The sequence below is a fragment of the Mandrillus leucophaeus genome, unplaced genomic scaffold (assembly GCF_000951045.1).
Source record: "Mandrillus leucophaeus isolate KB7577 unplaced genomic scaffold, Mleu.le_1.0 Scaffold3, whole genome shotgun sequence".
Taxonomy (NCBI): Eukaryota; Metazoa; Chordata; class Mammalia; order Primates; family Cercopithecidae; genus Mandrillus; species Mandrillus leucophaeus.
Genome location: NW_012103142.1, coordinates 11151572 through 11163698, shown reverse-complemented (window position 1 = coordinate 11163698; position 12127 = coordinate 11151572). Strand labels below are relative to the sequence as shown.

At 54.5% G+C, this 12127-nt stretch overlaps 2 protein-coding genes across 4 annotated transcripts; one reads left to right on the top strand and one right to left on the bottom strand.

The window, feature by feature from the left end:
- The first annotated feature begins 486 nt into the window (after positions 1 to 486).
- On the top strand, positions 487 to 3811 carry CRIP3 (cysteine-rich protein 3). The gene is made up of 8 exons (XM_011986771.1): positions 487 to 529; positions 866 to 960; positions 1379 to 1436; positions 1533 to 1664; positions 2787 to 2858; positions 2991 to 3085; positions 3180 to 3237; positions 3414 to 3811. The coding sequence occupies exons 1-8, from the start codon at positions 487 to 489 to the stop codon at positions 3473 to 3475; spliced, it is 615 nt and encodes a 204-aa protein (XP_011842161.1). The 3' UTR covers positions 3476 to 3811.
- Positions 3751 to 10975, bottom strand: SLC22A7 (solute carrier family 22 (organic anion transporter), member 7). 3 transcript variants are annotated; one of them, XM_011986772.1, is made up of 11 exons: positions 10483 to 10975; positions 10137 to 10142; positions 9741 to 9844; positions 9454 to 9608; positions 9169 to 9337; positions 7981 to 8104; positions 7549 to 7658; positions 6835 to 7049; positions 6486 to 6594; positions 5053 to 5259; positions 3751 to 4617 (listed from the first exon to the last, which is right to left on the bottom strand). In XM_011986772.1, the coding sequence occupies exons 1-11, from the start codon at positions 10873 to 10875 to the stop codon at positions 4563 to 4565; spliced, it is 1647 nt and encodes a 548-aa protein (XP_011842162.1). In that variant the 5' UTR covers positions 10876 to 10975; the 3' UTR covers positions 3751 to 4562. The 3 variants fall into 3 exon arrangements, with proteins under 3 accessions (XP_011842162.1, XP_011842163.1, XP_011842164.1); XM_011986773.1 differs by lacking the exon at positions 10137 to 10142 and having other exon boundaries at positions 10483 to 10974; XM_011986774.1 differs by lacking the exons at positions 3751 to 4617; positions 5053 to 5259; positions 10137 to 10142 and having other exon boundaries at positions 6375 to 6594; positions 9445 to 9608; positions 10483 to 10973.
- Between the last annotated feature and the right edge of the window lie 1152 nt (positions 10976 to 12127).

The window sequence follows — 12127 nt, the reverse complement described above, 5'->3', positions numbered from 1 at the left end:
AGAGTAGGGTACCAGAGATGGGCTCCAGATTTTGTTGCTTTCAACCACTTGCTATATTGCCAAGGTGGAATTAAAACATTTCAAAGAATACCTCCTCCCTCGCTTTGGCGAGAGTAGTGTTTTAATGGTGTCTGTACTGTGAACATTTTTCCTGTCCTTACCGCTCCAGAAACTAGTAGTGCTCCCTGTCCAGGTGTCTTCGTTGCATATTTGCCTTCCCAGTCTGGAGTCCACTCGGCTTCAAGATCCTCTCTCCTCCCCGTGGGTCTGAGCGAGGCTTTAATGCTCTTTGAAGTAACAGCGAAATAGCCGTATGTCTCCCAGGTAGAGTGGTTCTAAATTTTTGGTAGCCAATGTGCGCTGAGGAACAGTGGATTCAGCCCAGGGAGGCTCAAAGCTGAGCCGTGGGTGGAGCCAGCGGAGGGGGCGGAATGAGTCGCGGCGGCGTACCTACTGTGTGCCGTGTGCGTTGCCTGGAGCGGAGCTATGAGCTGGACCTGTCCGCGTTGCCAGCAACCCGTTTTCTTCGGTGAGGCCCGGGCTGCAGAGGGGGCGAAGATGGGGCGAATGGGAGCCGCGTCCCAGAGGACGCGAGGGCTGGCCACACTATGGTCCCAGAAACCCTTTTTCACTTGCAGCGGCTGGTAGTCTACGCACCACCCGCACCCACTCGGGTCTTCTCCCTTCCACCGAGAGCTCTGTGGGGAGTATGAAACTGGAGCGGGATGGAGCTGGCCTCCTGGAGACACTCCTCTCCAGGAAGCAGGGCAGGCCAACCTAATTCCCTAGAGGGCTGAAGGGGGAAAGGAGGGGCCCCAAACTTGGACAGGCTCCTCGCAGCTCGGTTCCACTTTGTCCTCCATAGCTGAGAAGGTGAGCTCCCTGGGCAAGAACTGGCACCGCTTCTGCCTGAAATGTGAGCGCTGTCACAGCGTCCTGTCTCCTGGCGGGCATGCAGAGGTAAGGCCTGGCCAGGGAGTACTGTCCTGTTTACATCACTGCCTCCCACCCGCCAGGCACCAACCCCCAACTTCAGCCCTGGAGACCTGCCAAAGAGAACCTCAGTAGCCAACCCCAAGGCTACACACCTGGTGGACCCCACACCAGCCAGGATTTTGGGAACCTGGGTTGTAACTGTGGATCCCATGGCTTTGGGAGTCAGGATGGGTGGGAAGCAGCATCACCTCCTGAGCTGCTCTTTCTCTTCCTCCCTTGACTATAGTGGAAATATTGTCATGCCAGCCCATCCCCCACCCCTCCCAGGCCCACCAGACTTAGCCAGTGGACAGACACACCTGGTAGCCTGTCTGGAGGAAAGGCCTGTGGGGCATGGCTCCCGCTGGCCCTGAGTAACCCACTTCCCTCTGCTTGTGCCCAGCACAACGGGAGGCCATACTGCCACAAGCCATGCTATGGGGCTCTCTTTGGACCCAGGGGTAAGTACCAGCCTGAAAGGGGCCAGGGGTCAGCAGAACCCTCCTGGTGGCTGGGAGCTGGGGGCTCAAGCCTGACTTCCCCTATTCTCTCTTCAGGGGTGAACATTGGTGGTGTGGGCTCCTACTTGTACAACGCCCCCACTCCCAGCCCTGGCAGCACCACTCCTCTCAGCCCCAGCAGCTTTAGCCGTCCCAGGCCAAGGACTGGCCTCCCCCAAGGCAAGAAAAGTAAGTAAGACTGCGCTCAGCTCCTCCTAGTCCTCCTCCTGACCCTTCCCCAAGCTGGAGCGGAGGGTGGGCCAGGTGGCAGTCTCCTACCCAGCCCTCTGCTTCACATTCTCACAACTTCGTTCTTAGCAAAGTCTTCTCTATCTACCTCCCGCTTTTTTTTTTCTCTTTCTTTCTTTCTTTCTTTCTATTCCCTCATGTCAGCTGCTGAGTTAAGATGTAAATTGTTGGGAGGCCAAGGCAGGCGGATCATGAGGTCAGGGGTTTGAGACCAGCCTGGCCAGCATGGTGAAATCCTGTCTCTACTAAAAATACAAAAATTAGCTGGGCATGGTGGCTGGTGCCTGTAATCCCAGCTACGGGGAGGCTGAGGCAGGAGAATCATTTGAACCCAGGAGGCGGAGGTTGCAGTGAGTCGAGGTCACGCCATTGCACTCCAGCCTAGGCAACAGAGTAAGACTCCATCTCAAAAAAAAAACAAAAAACAAAAAACAAACAAACAAACAAAAAATAGTTAATTGGGCAGATAGCATTATCCCCTCTCCTTGCATCCTCGCATTTTACGGGTGAGGAAAGTGAGATCCAGACAGGGCAAATGACCTTGTCCATTCACAAAGCTAGTCAGAGGCAAAGCTGGCCAGGAACTTAGGTCTATCCCAGGCCAGGGCCGTGGAAGGAATAACCTACAGGAGAGGAGTCATTGGGATAAGGCCAGCCTCTCACATTCTCCAACTTTTCTCCTCTGGTCCCTGCTTCCTTCCCTCCATTCCCTGAAGTAGGCAGTGACGCTATGCTCCCCAACACCTGACACCCATGCCCTGGCCAGCTCCTGTATCAGCTCAAGTTTCCTGAGGATTGAGTTGCTAGCAGGGTTGGGATGGTGTGTACCTGAGCCCCTGGGAGGATGACAAGGAAGCAGGTAGTCCCTAATACACATAGGGATGGGGCAGGAGGTGGAGTCAAAGGGGGCTCAGTTCCAGGCCTATAGAAGACAGACTCTTGGGTGCCTGGGTCGAGCACTCTGGAATGAGCATGGCTTTTGGAAGAGGACAGTGCCATATGCAGGCAGGTGCTGGTGGGCATCTCCACCTCAGACCTACCCAGGGCCTCTTCCCCTTAAAGGCCCTCCCCATATGAAGACATTCACTGGAGAGACGTCGCTGTGCCCTGGTTGTGGGGAGCCTGTCTATTTTGGTAAGTGACAGTGGAAAGCTTGGGGAGGGGGATACTGGGTGGGCAGCAAGGGGCAGGGAGGTGATCCAAGGCAGGTGGGTCTCCCTACTCTACCCCTAGAATGGAAGCACTACCACTTCTCTCCACCACCAGCTGAGAAGGTGATGTCATTAGGCAGAAATTGGCACCGACCCTGTCTGAGGTGCCAGCGTTGCCGCAAGACCCTGACTGCTGGGAGTCATGCCGAGGTGAGCAGGGCAGGAATGAGTGGTTATGTTGGGAGGAGGCTGGAAATGGGAAGAGAACCAGGCTGAGACAGCTCTCTTTCTCTCTGTGTCTCAGCATGACGGAGTCCCCTACTGCCACGTCCCCTGCTACGGCTACCTGTTTGGCCCCAAAGGTGGGCAGCCCCATCCCAGACACTGGGCCTAAACTATGGCATGTACATGGTCTGTGGGGATGTGTGGACAGCTTCCCCTGTGGTTAAGCATACCCTGCCCCCTACCCCAGTTCCCTCCAGCCCTGAACCCTGCACTACAGACCCAAGGCCTTTGGTGATAGGGCTCTCTCTCTCAGGTGTGAACATTGGCGATGTGGGCTGCTACATCTATGACCCAGTGAAGATAAAATTCCAATGAGACGCTCACAGAAAAGGTCACCCTAACTCAGGCCTCCCATCATGCCCCTCATGATCCAATGGGAGCTACAAAAATCTCCAGTCCCATGGGGGTTGGGGATGGTGGGATCGTAGGGACCTGGGCCTAGGTTCCATGGTAGGCCAGAGAGTCTAGACTTTCTCTGCCAATTTTTCCCTTTCCCATTTCTATCTGGTTAGTGAACAGCACATTTTGAAGGGTATCCTCCTCCTGGCCATCACAATGCCCCTTCCCCAGCACATTCTAGAGCTTCAAGATACTCATAAAATTTGTGTTTATTGAATTTCTGCCTCTCTGGCTTCTCCAATAAAATGTTGGCTCCCATGCCTTCAACTCTTCTTTGGGCATGAGACCAGTGGGTTGGAGGATGGGGAGTGTAGGGGTTGGGATGACATGCATTGCCCTGCAGGGTGCCTCGGAGGTAGCAGGGCCAGCCATGAGAACAAAAAGCTATGTTCTTTTTGTCCCTTGGGCCTGGCATTGGCAGTCCTAGCACCACACAGTGGACAGCATGCCCACTAGCCCCATTGGTACCAGAAGTCTCATATGCTAGTCCTTTCTTTAGCACCATCTCTAGAAGAAGCAAAAGCACCTTATTCAGTAACTCATTTGAGCATGGCAACAGATCCTATGGTAGAACCTGCCAAGAGGCTTCATTATCCATTTGGGAAATGAACAGACTGAGGCCCAGAGAGGGAAAGCCACATGCCCAAGGTCACACGGCAAGTTAATGGTGAAGGTGTGATCAGAGCCCAGGGCAGACTCGGTGGCTTCCTATCCAGGGCTCTTCCCACAGCTCTTCACCACTGCCCCAACCCAAGGGGCACCTTTATTTACAGAATCCTCCCCAGCCATGAGAGGGGTGCCCAGCAGCCACTGCATTCTGGGAAGTCAACTGTTCCTAGAAGCCAAATAATCAAGGTTGGATGAGCACAGGGAGAGGGTACTGGCGGCAACTCCAGCCCTAGGCAGAGGGTTCGATACTCCCAGCCTGAGTTGCAGGGCCTGCCCTTCAGCTCTCCCAGCCCCTGCTGCAGAGCTTCTGTGGAGGGCCTGCCTCCACTCCCACTTAGTTCTGGACCTGCTTCATGGGCATCTCTTCCTCCTGAAGACTGGTTGGGGCACTAGGGAGGAAGGAGTCGTGAGCAATGGTGGGATTTAATCCCCAAGCCTACCACCCCAGCCTGCCCCATCAGGGCTGTCCCAGGGCTCTCCCTAGTTTCTGATATACAAATCCCTATACAAGTGACTCACACACATGCTTGTGCACACCCCTGATGTGTAGGCATACTTGAGTGTGCACACATACACATCTTCCTGAACAGCCTTATGTATTTGTGTTCATACACACATATGGACTCATGTACACATTTATGCTTGCAGTTTACATACCCCCCAATCATGCACCCTGAAACACTCACCTGTGCACACTCACATACATGCACCAAGTACATATGTGCATATATTTTCCTGTCTGAATCCTAAAGTGTTAGGTATCTGAGCACCTGCATCCATAAGAATGTGCTCACACGTACACAGACACAGTCCTGTGCACACACCTCTTTCTCTCCACGTCCTGGATGGTCTCTGGCAGCTGTGCCTGCCTCGTCTCTGGCAGCAGGAGGGCGGTGCCGGCAGCCAGCAGGGCGATCCCCCCATAAACAAGCTTGGGCAGTGACAGCCACACTCCATCCAGCAAGGCCGCCAGTGGGGCCAAAGAGCCCCCCAGCCGGCCCACCAGTGCAGTCAGCCCCATCCCTGTCTGTCTGTTCAGAGAAAGAGGATGAGGGAGGCAGACAGTGTTCACACCTACCTGGGGTCATGCCCCACAGAGCTTCTCTCCAGGGTTGGCAGGCCCTGATACTCCCTTCTCCCCATATAGCTAAGAAAACTAGGACTTCTTTCAGTTGGTTTTCCCACCCACCTTCAGGCCAGGAAACCCCAAGCCAGCACCCACCAGAGGACAGGGCCCCCATTCTGACAGAGGACCAACCAGGTACCACTGAAAGAGAAGACAAGCCACCAGACTTGGGATAAGGAAAGAGTGATGTGGAAAGAAGAAGGTCAGTAGTTTGTACAGGCCCTGCCATGACCAGATGCTTAGAAGTTTCCTTTTCCTACCTCCCAATAGCTAGCTGAAAGACCCCCCTGGGCCTTTCAAGGGGTTGCCCTTGGGACAGTCCTCAAGGGCATCTCTGCCTTCCAGGGGTGAATGGGATGGGGGTGGGCAGAATGGGGTTTCTTGGGGCTGTTTTCTTTTTTTTATTATTATTATTTATTTTAATTTTTTTTAATTTATGTGTTTATTTGAGACAGAGTTTCTCACCCAGGCTAGAGTGCAATGGCATGATCTCGGCTCACTGCAACCTCCATCTCCCAGGTTCAAGCGATTCTCCTGCCTCAGCCTCCCAAATAGCTAGGATTACAGGCATGTGCCACCACACCCAGCTAATTTTGTATTTTTAGCAGGGATGGGGTTTCACCATGTTGGTCAGGCTGGTCTCGAACTCCTGACCTTCAGTGATCCGCCCGCCTTGGCCTTCCAAAATGCTGGGATTACAGGCCTGAGCCACAGTGCCCGGCCTTGGGGCTGTTTTCTTAAGGAGGCCCAGAAAGGATGTCTGATGTGGCTTAGGGTCACATAGTACAGAAGATAAGATGCCCTGCCTTCTCCAAGACTAGGGCAAACACAGAAGGCCCTGATTAGTTCTGTATTCTGGGTGTAGCGTGAAGAATGAGTGAGAGGCTGGGTGCAGTGGCTCGTGCCTGTAATAGTGCCTGTAATACCAGCACTTTTGGAGGCTGAGGCGGGAGGATCGCTTGAGGCCAGGAGTTTGAGACCGGTCTGGGTAATACAACAAGACCCCATCTCTACCGGAAAAAAAAAAAAAGGACTGAGAGAGACCAGGCTGTGGCGTGTGTATGTAGAAGTGTTGGTTAAGACACGTGACTAACAAGCCCCATACCCCAGGTTGGTTGCAGGTTTCCTTACCTGAGCACCGTAGGGTACAACTCTGAAGTGAACAGGTAGACAGTGGTGAAGGCAGCTTCAGAAAAACCTTTCCCCATCACTGCCAGGACGGTGCTCCAGGACTTCATGTCTGGAGGGAAGCGGGTTCAGATAGTGAGAGGGCCTTGGAGGAGAGCCAGGGGTGTTCTGGATAGGGTGCAGAGTCTCCAGAGTGGGCTGAACTTAAGTGGCAGAGAGTCTGAGCTCACTGGGTAAGAGTGGGGAGCTGTGGGGAGGAGTGGATTCTTGGCCAGGAGGTAGGTCTCCGGGGAGTGGGCAGGGTTCCTGGCCCATCTTCTGGGGTGGGCAGAACCTATGGGACTGGGCTCACCGGAGGACACTAGCAGTCTAGTGCCAAGCGCCAGGGCCGTGCCCAGCAGTGTCCCGGCTTGCGTGAGGCGGCGTCCTGCGTGGCGCACCGACAGGTAGACCAGCAACTTGAAGGGCAATTCCACGGCCCCAAACAACAGCTGCGTCTGGTACACATTCAGCCCCAAGCCTGACACATCCAGACTCAGGCCGTAATAGGAGAAGTTCACTCCGAACCTGAAAGGAGTTGCAGTGCCACTCGGGGGACCCTCCTTCCCATCCCTCTTTGGCCTCTCTTCTTAGGAAGACTTGGCCTTTTACAAGGGCAATCTCCTTCCATCTCCGTGACCCCCCTCCCACCACCAGGACCTTCCCTGACATCCATAACGCCCTCCGAGTGTGCAGCAGGCGCCAGTGGTCAAAGCGCCTTTACCCTAATTTTCACAGCAACCCTGACATGGAACTGACAACAGTCCGTTTTACAGAAGGGACACTGGGGCTCTGAGTGGCTAAGTGATCCATCCCTTTCCAAGTAAGGAAGTGGGAGTCTGAACTTGAACCCATGTGCCTCTGCTGCCTGCTTCATTTTCTGACTTCCCCGGGCAGATTGCCCACCGAGGCTTATCCTCCTGCCGTCCACCGTGACACTCTACTTGTCCCTCAGAGCCTTTCTGACACTCAGCACCAGCCTGGAGTTTGCTCCTCCCTCCTACCACACCCACACCAGCCTCCTCACCACACCACCACGCAGCACAGTGAGATGTGTCGGAGCCGTGGCGTGCGGAACAGGTCTAGGTATGAAGGTCTTCGGACCACCCGTTCCTCGGCAGCCACTTTGCTCACAGCCTGGTAGGGAAGGAGGTGAGGTTGTAATATCAGAGTTGGCTATGTGATCTCAATGGGATACAGTACTCTCCCCCCACCCCTCTCTATTCCTCCCATATGCAGTGGTAGGGGTGGAGATGCACATGGCAGCTGAGAAGAGTAGGTCTCAAATGATGGATGTGGCCCACCGGAGCCAAGTAGGATATCCTAAAGAGTTCGGAACTCTCCATGGGGGCCCAGGGGCTTTTCCTGCCATACATGGTGGGCTGTGGGAGGGAACACTTGACACAGCCCACCCCCCACACACACATACATGCATGCTCACAAACACATTCACCCTCACCTCCTGGCTGAGGCTGTCCTCACACACTGGCCGCCCATTGAGCCTGGCACAGTGGAGCAGGTACCTGTGGGCCTCTTTCACACGGCCCTGAGTTAGAAGCCAGCGTGCAGACTCAGGCACCCACCTAGGAATAGGCAGGAGGCCCTTCAGCCAGAAAGTCATGACCCTAAGCCACATGTTCCTGGACATACTACAGGCTCTCAACTTCCAGGGTCTTGCTCATGCAGTCTTCTCAGCCTGGAACATCAGCCCCTCCCCAAGCCCTCCACACTTGATGAGCTTTTATTCATCTTTCAATGCCCAATTTAAAAGCCACCTCTGGGCTGGGTGCAATGGCCCATGCCTGTAATCCCAACACTTTTGGAGGTCAAGGCAGGAGGGTGGGTTTGAGCCCAGGAGTTCAAGATCAGCCTGGGCATCATGGCAAGACTCTGTCTCTACAAAATATCAAAAAATAAATATTAGCCGGATGTGGTGGCACACGCCTGTAGTCCCAGCTACTCAGGCTAATGCAGGAGAATCACTTGAGCCTGGGAGGTTGCGACTTCAGTGAGCTGTGATTGTGCCACTGTGCTCCAGCGACACAGCAAGACCTTATCTCAAAAAAAAAAAAAATAAAGACAATAAAACACCTCTTCCCACACTTCCTTGCCCAGGCCCAGGTCCTCCATAGCCTGGGAGTCCCTTACTCAACTGAATTGGCCTTACCCTCAAAACCAGCTCCCAGCACCAGCCACTCACTTCTCCCATGGGTGGCAGGAGGGAATAGGATGAAGGAGGGACAGACATGTAGACATATCCAGAAGGGTCACCCAAGGTCAAGTCATCTTTGGGAGGCAATGTAGTACCCACGCTACCTGTCCTCCCACTCTCCTGCCTGAGTTCCCCACCCCCATGTTGGCCCTGCCCCTATCCCCAACTCTGCAAGATGCCAGCCTCAATTTATGTTTGGCTCTTTGTCTCTCTGTATCTATCTTGTTCTCTGCTTCTCACTGTTCCTTGCCATCTTCTTTCTGTTGATCTCTGTCTCTCTGTCTCCTTTTCTCTGTCTCTTTCTGTCTCTTGGTCACTTACTCTGTTTCTCTTTCCCTTCATCTCTCAATCTCTCTATCTTCAAATCTCAGGCTCTGATTAATCTCATCTTTGACTTCCTGTATCTCCCGCTCCTCAGCTGCCTGCAGTCCTCACCAGAGGCTGAGGATGCCTGGGGCACAAGGCAGGGTGACAGCTAGCAGAAGCCATCGCCAGTCCCGTATCAGGTACCCAACCAGTGCCAGCAGCATCACGCCCCCTGTCCAGAAGGTGCTGCTCAGGACTCCGGCCACAGTGCGGTGCTCCACATCCAGCCACTCCAGCTCTGGCCCAGGGCAGGAGACAGGAAGATGGTTAGTGAGGACCAGATGGGCTCAGTCTCACTCTGACAACTGCCTTCTTCCAGCCCTCTAGGTCCTGCCTGTTTCTTGCCTGCCTCACCCAGTGGCATCACGATGATGGTAAAACCAGCCAGGGCTGAGCCAGTGAGGGTGCGGGTGATGGCGAACATTACATAGCTGACGGAGGCTGCAGATGCCAGGCCCAGCACCAGGGTACTCACGTAGGCCACCAGCAGCAGACGCCTCCGCCCAAACCTGCAAAGGGGTCATGCAGGATCAGTTCCCTGTGGAAGGAGGTTCTAAGATATAGTAGACTAGGCTCATACCCCAGCTAGTGGGAGAAAGTTCCCCCAGCCAGTTTCTTATTGGCCCAGTGCCTCACCCCACCTGTCAGACAGATATCCAAAGGCCACAGCCCCCACCAGCACACCGGCGAAGAAGAAAGTGGATGCAGCTCTGTTCAGGCCTTTCTGCTCACACACCAGATCCCACTGCAAGGACAGGCAGAAAGGGACCTGCTGTGAACATCAGCCCTCTCCAGCAGGCACCAGCTCCTCCTCTCCAGACCCTGGAGCCTTCTGAGGCAAGCTCTGCCATTCTGGTACCTCTGTGCCAGATAATAAACCTCCCAGCGATTCATGCCAGTTTGGGGAATAGGAAAGTTTGTCCCTCCCCAGTCCTGCAGCCTCACTTCTTCCCAAGGAAGGCCTTGACCTGCTGCCTCCCAGGGAGACTCTGCCTCCACCGACATTCCACCTCCAGATGGATTATGTAAATACCGACCTGGGACTGGAAAAGAGGAAGGGAGAAAAGAAGGCCTCTATTGTTTCTCCACCTCTTGCTGCAGAAATCGCCTTCTCAGCTGTTTGTCCCAACTCTGTGAAGCCACTTTAGCCCTTCCCTGCCTTAATCACCTCCCAATTAATGATGATGATAACAGTTCTTGTGTAGGAGCCTGTTACTACAAGCCATGAACTAAAAGTGCCTTATATTCATAGCTCCCATCTACAGGTTGGTAAACTGAGACTTTACAAGGTAAAGTAATACATCTAATGCCTATACAGTAACCACCCAGGGCAATGGCAGGGCTATCCCTCTCACATGTCTCTCAACTTCTGGGCTTAAGTACCTCAGTTGCAGTGGTAGAGGAGAACTCTGAGTGGTCGTACTCCCAGCCCTGAGAGCAGGGCACTGTGGCAGGTTCATCCTCCAGCTCCCCACGGCTCTGCCTTTCTTCCCCCAGCGTGGTGTTGGGGAGAGCCTGGGGGTAGGCAAAGCGGAGGCAGGAGCTAAGCGTGCCATCGGGCTCCCGGGGAATGTAGGCCTCCAGCCACGCATCCTGATGGCTGAAGTTGGCAGGGGCACCCGGCAGGGCACATCGGTGGGCAGGCACAGCATCCAGGAAGATGGGCAGGAGGAAATGCAGTGGTAGCAGCACTCGGGGCAGGGCCAGCAGTGCCACATTCCGCAGTTGGAAGGGCCCAAAGCCGCCCACCTGCTCCAGCAGCTCCTCAAAACTCATGCTGCTCACCCACCAACCGTTTCAGGTGCAGTCTCCCTCTAGTATCCAGCCAGCTCAAACTGCCCACCACATAGACCCTTGGACTCTGGAGGCGGGAGTGGATGGACTGAGTGGAGAGCCTGCAGCCAGAATCCAGCCCTCAGGGGCTGGCCCAGGACTGGGCCCTCCCCAGCCACCAGATCTCCAGGGACCCCTACCTGTCTTGCCTGGCGCCTGGGGGAAGGGGAAGCCATCCATTCAGAGGTCACTGGCTCGTGGCTCTGGGGCTTACCCATTAGTGTTCAAGGACCAAGGCTACCATGATGAGGTAACTGGGTGACAGCATAGGAGGTGAGCCCCTACCCCCTTGGTCAGCAGAGCTCCCAGGATCCCTAAGAAGAGGAGGCCCCTGGGGCCTGGGGCTAGCTCTCCCAGGGTGCCCTTTGTCCTATGAGACCTTAGATCAGCCTTGCCTATTTGCAGCTACAGCCATGGCCTGGCCGACAGCCCAGGATTCAGAGCTGAAAGCTGGATCCTAACCAGGTTTCCTTCTGCTGAGCCATGAGGCCTCCTCGCATCCCTCTCCCCCGCTGGGAGCTGATGCCTTGGCCTGAGACACACCTGTGATCACACTGGGCAACTTGACCTCTCTGAGGGTCCCACGCTCGTCCCATTCCCACTTCACTCAGGGACTCTCCCCATACATATGGTTCCAACTGCCTGTCCCATTCCCCTATTTCCAGCAGCTTCCTAAATTACCTTTTGGAGGGATAGGGAATGGCAGGGGGTGCATTGCCAAGGTCTTGCCATAGGTACCTGCAATGCCTAAGATTACCTTTTGGAGGGGTAGGGAATGGGGGAGGGGGCGTTACCAAGGTCTTGTCATAGGCATATGCAATACCTAAGACTCAATGTTCAATCTGACCTTCCCACTCAATTCTCAGTCATGGTCCCTGCAGAAAAAGTACAGCAGAGACCAGCAATGTCCGGTTTATTCTCATCTGATTCTCCAAACACTTGGCTGGCAGACCCACTAGTTTAATCCAGCTCCTACTTTGAACAGGTCAGAAAACTAAAGACAGGGTGGGGACCTGCTGGGGTCACACAATGACTCAGCAGCAGAGCTGAAGAAAAGAGCGGGTCCCCTGACTCCAGACCAGGAATCTCACTTTTGACCCAAGCTGCTGAGCTGGTGATGTCCCAGTCTGCTCCAGGCTGGGCTCCCTGAGAAAGCTCTGGGAAAGGAGCTAAATCGATGGCATGGCATGTGTTA

What these genes read in the sequence shown, in the direction of transcription:
- CRIP3 (XM_011986771.1), top strand. Translation starts at nt 487, where the DNA reads ATGAGCTGGACCTGTCCGCGTTGCCAGCAACCCGTTTTCTTCG. An exon ending in CTCCTGGCGGGCATGCAGAG is followed by an intron (nt 961 to 1,378) that starts GTAAGGCCTGGC and finishes GCTTGTGCCCAG; the next exon opens with CACAACGGGAGGCCATACTG. An exon ending in CCTCCCCCAAGGCAAGAAAA is followed by an intron (nt 1,665 to 2,786) that starts GTAAGTAAGACT and finishes TTCCCCTTAAAG; the next exon opens with GCCCTCCCCATATGAAGACA.
- SLC22A7 (XM_011986772.1), bottom strand. Translation starts at nt 10,875, where the DNA reads ATGAGTTTTGAGGAGCTGCTGGAGCAGGTGGGCGGCTTTGGGCCCTTC. An exon ending in TAGACTGCTAGTGTCCTCCG is followed by an intron (nt 6,595 to 6,834) that starts GTGAGCCCAGTC and finishes GCTTCCCTCCAG; the next exon opens with ACATGAAGTCCTGGAGCACC. An exon ending in TTGTACCCTACGGTGCTCAG is followed by an intron (nt 5,260 to 6,485) that starts GTAAGGAAACCT and finishes TTCTCTGAACAG; the next exon opens with ACAGACAGGGATGGGGCTGA.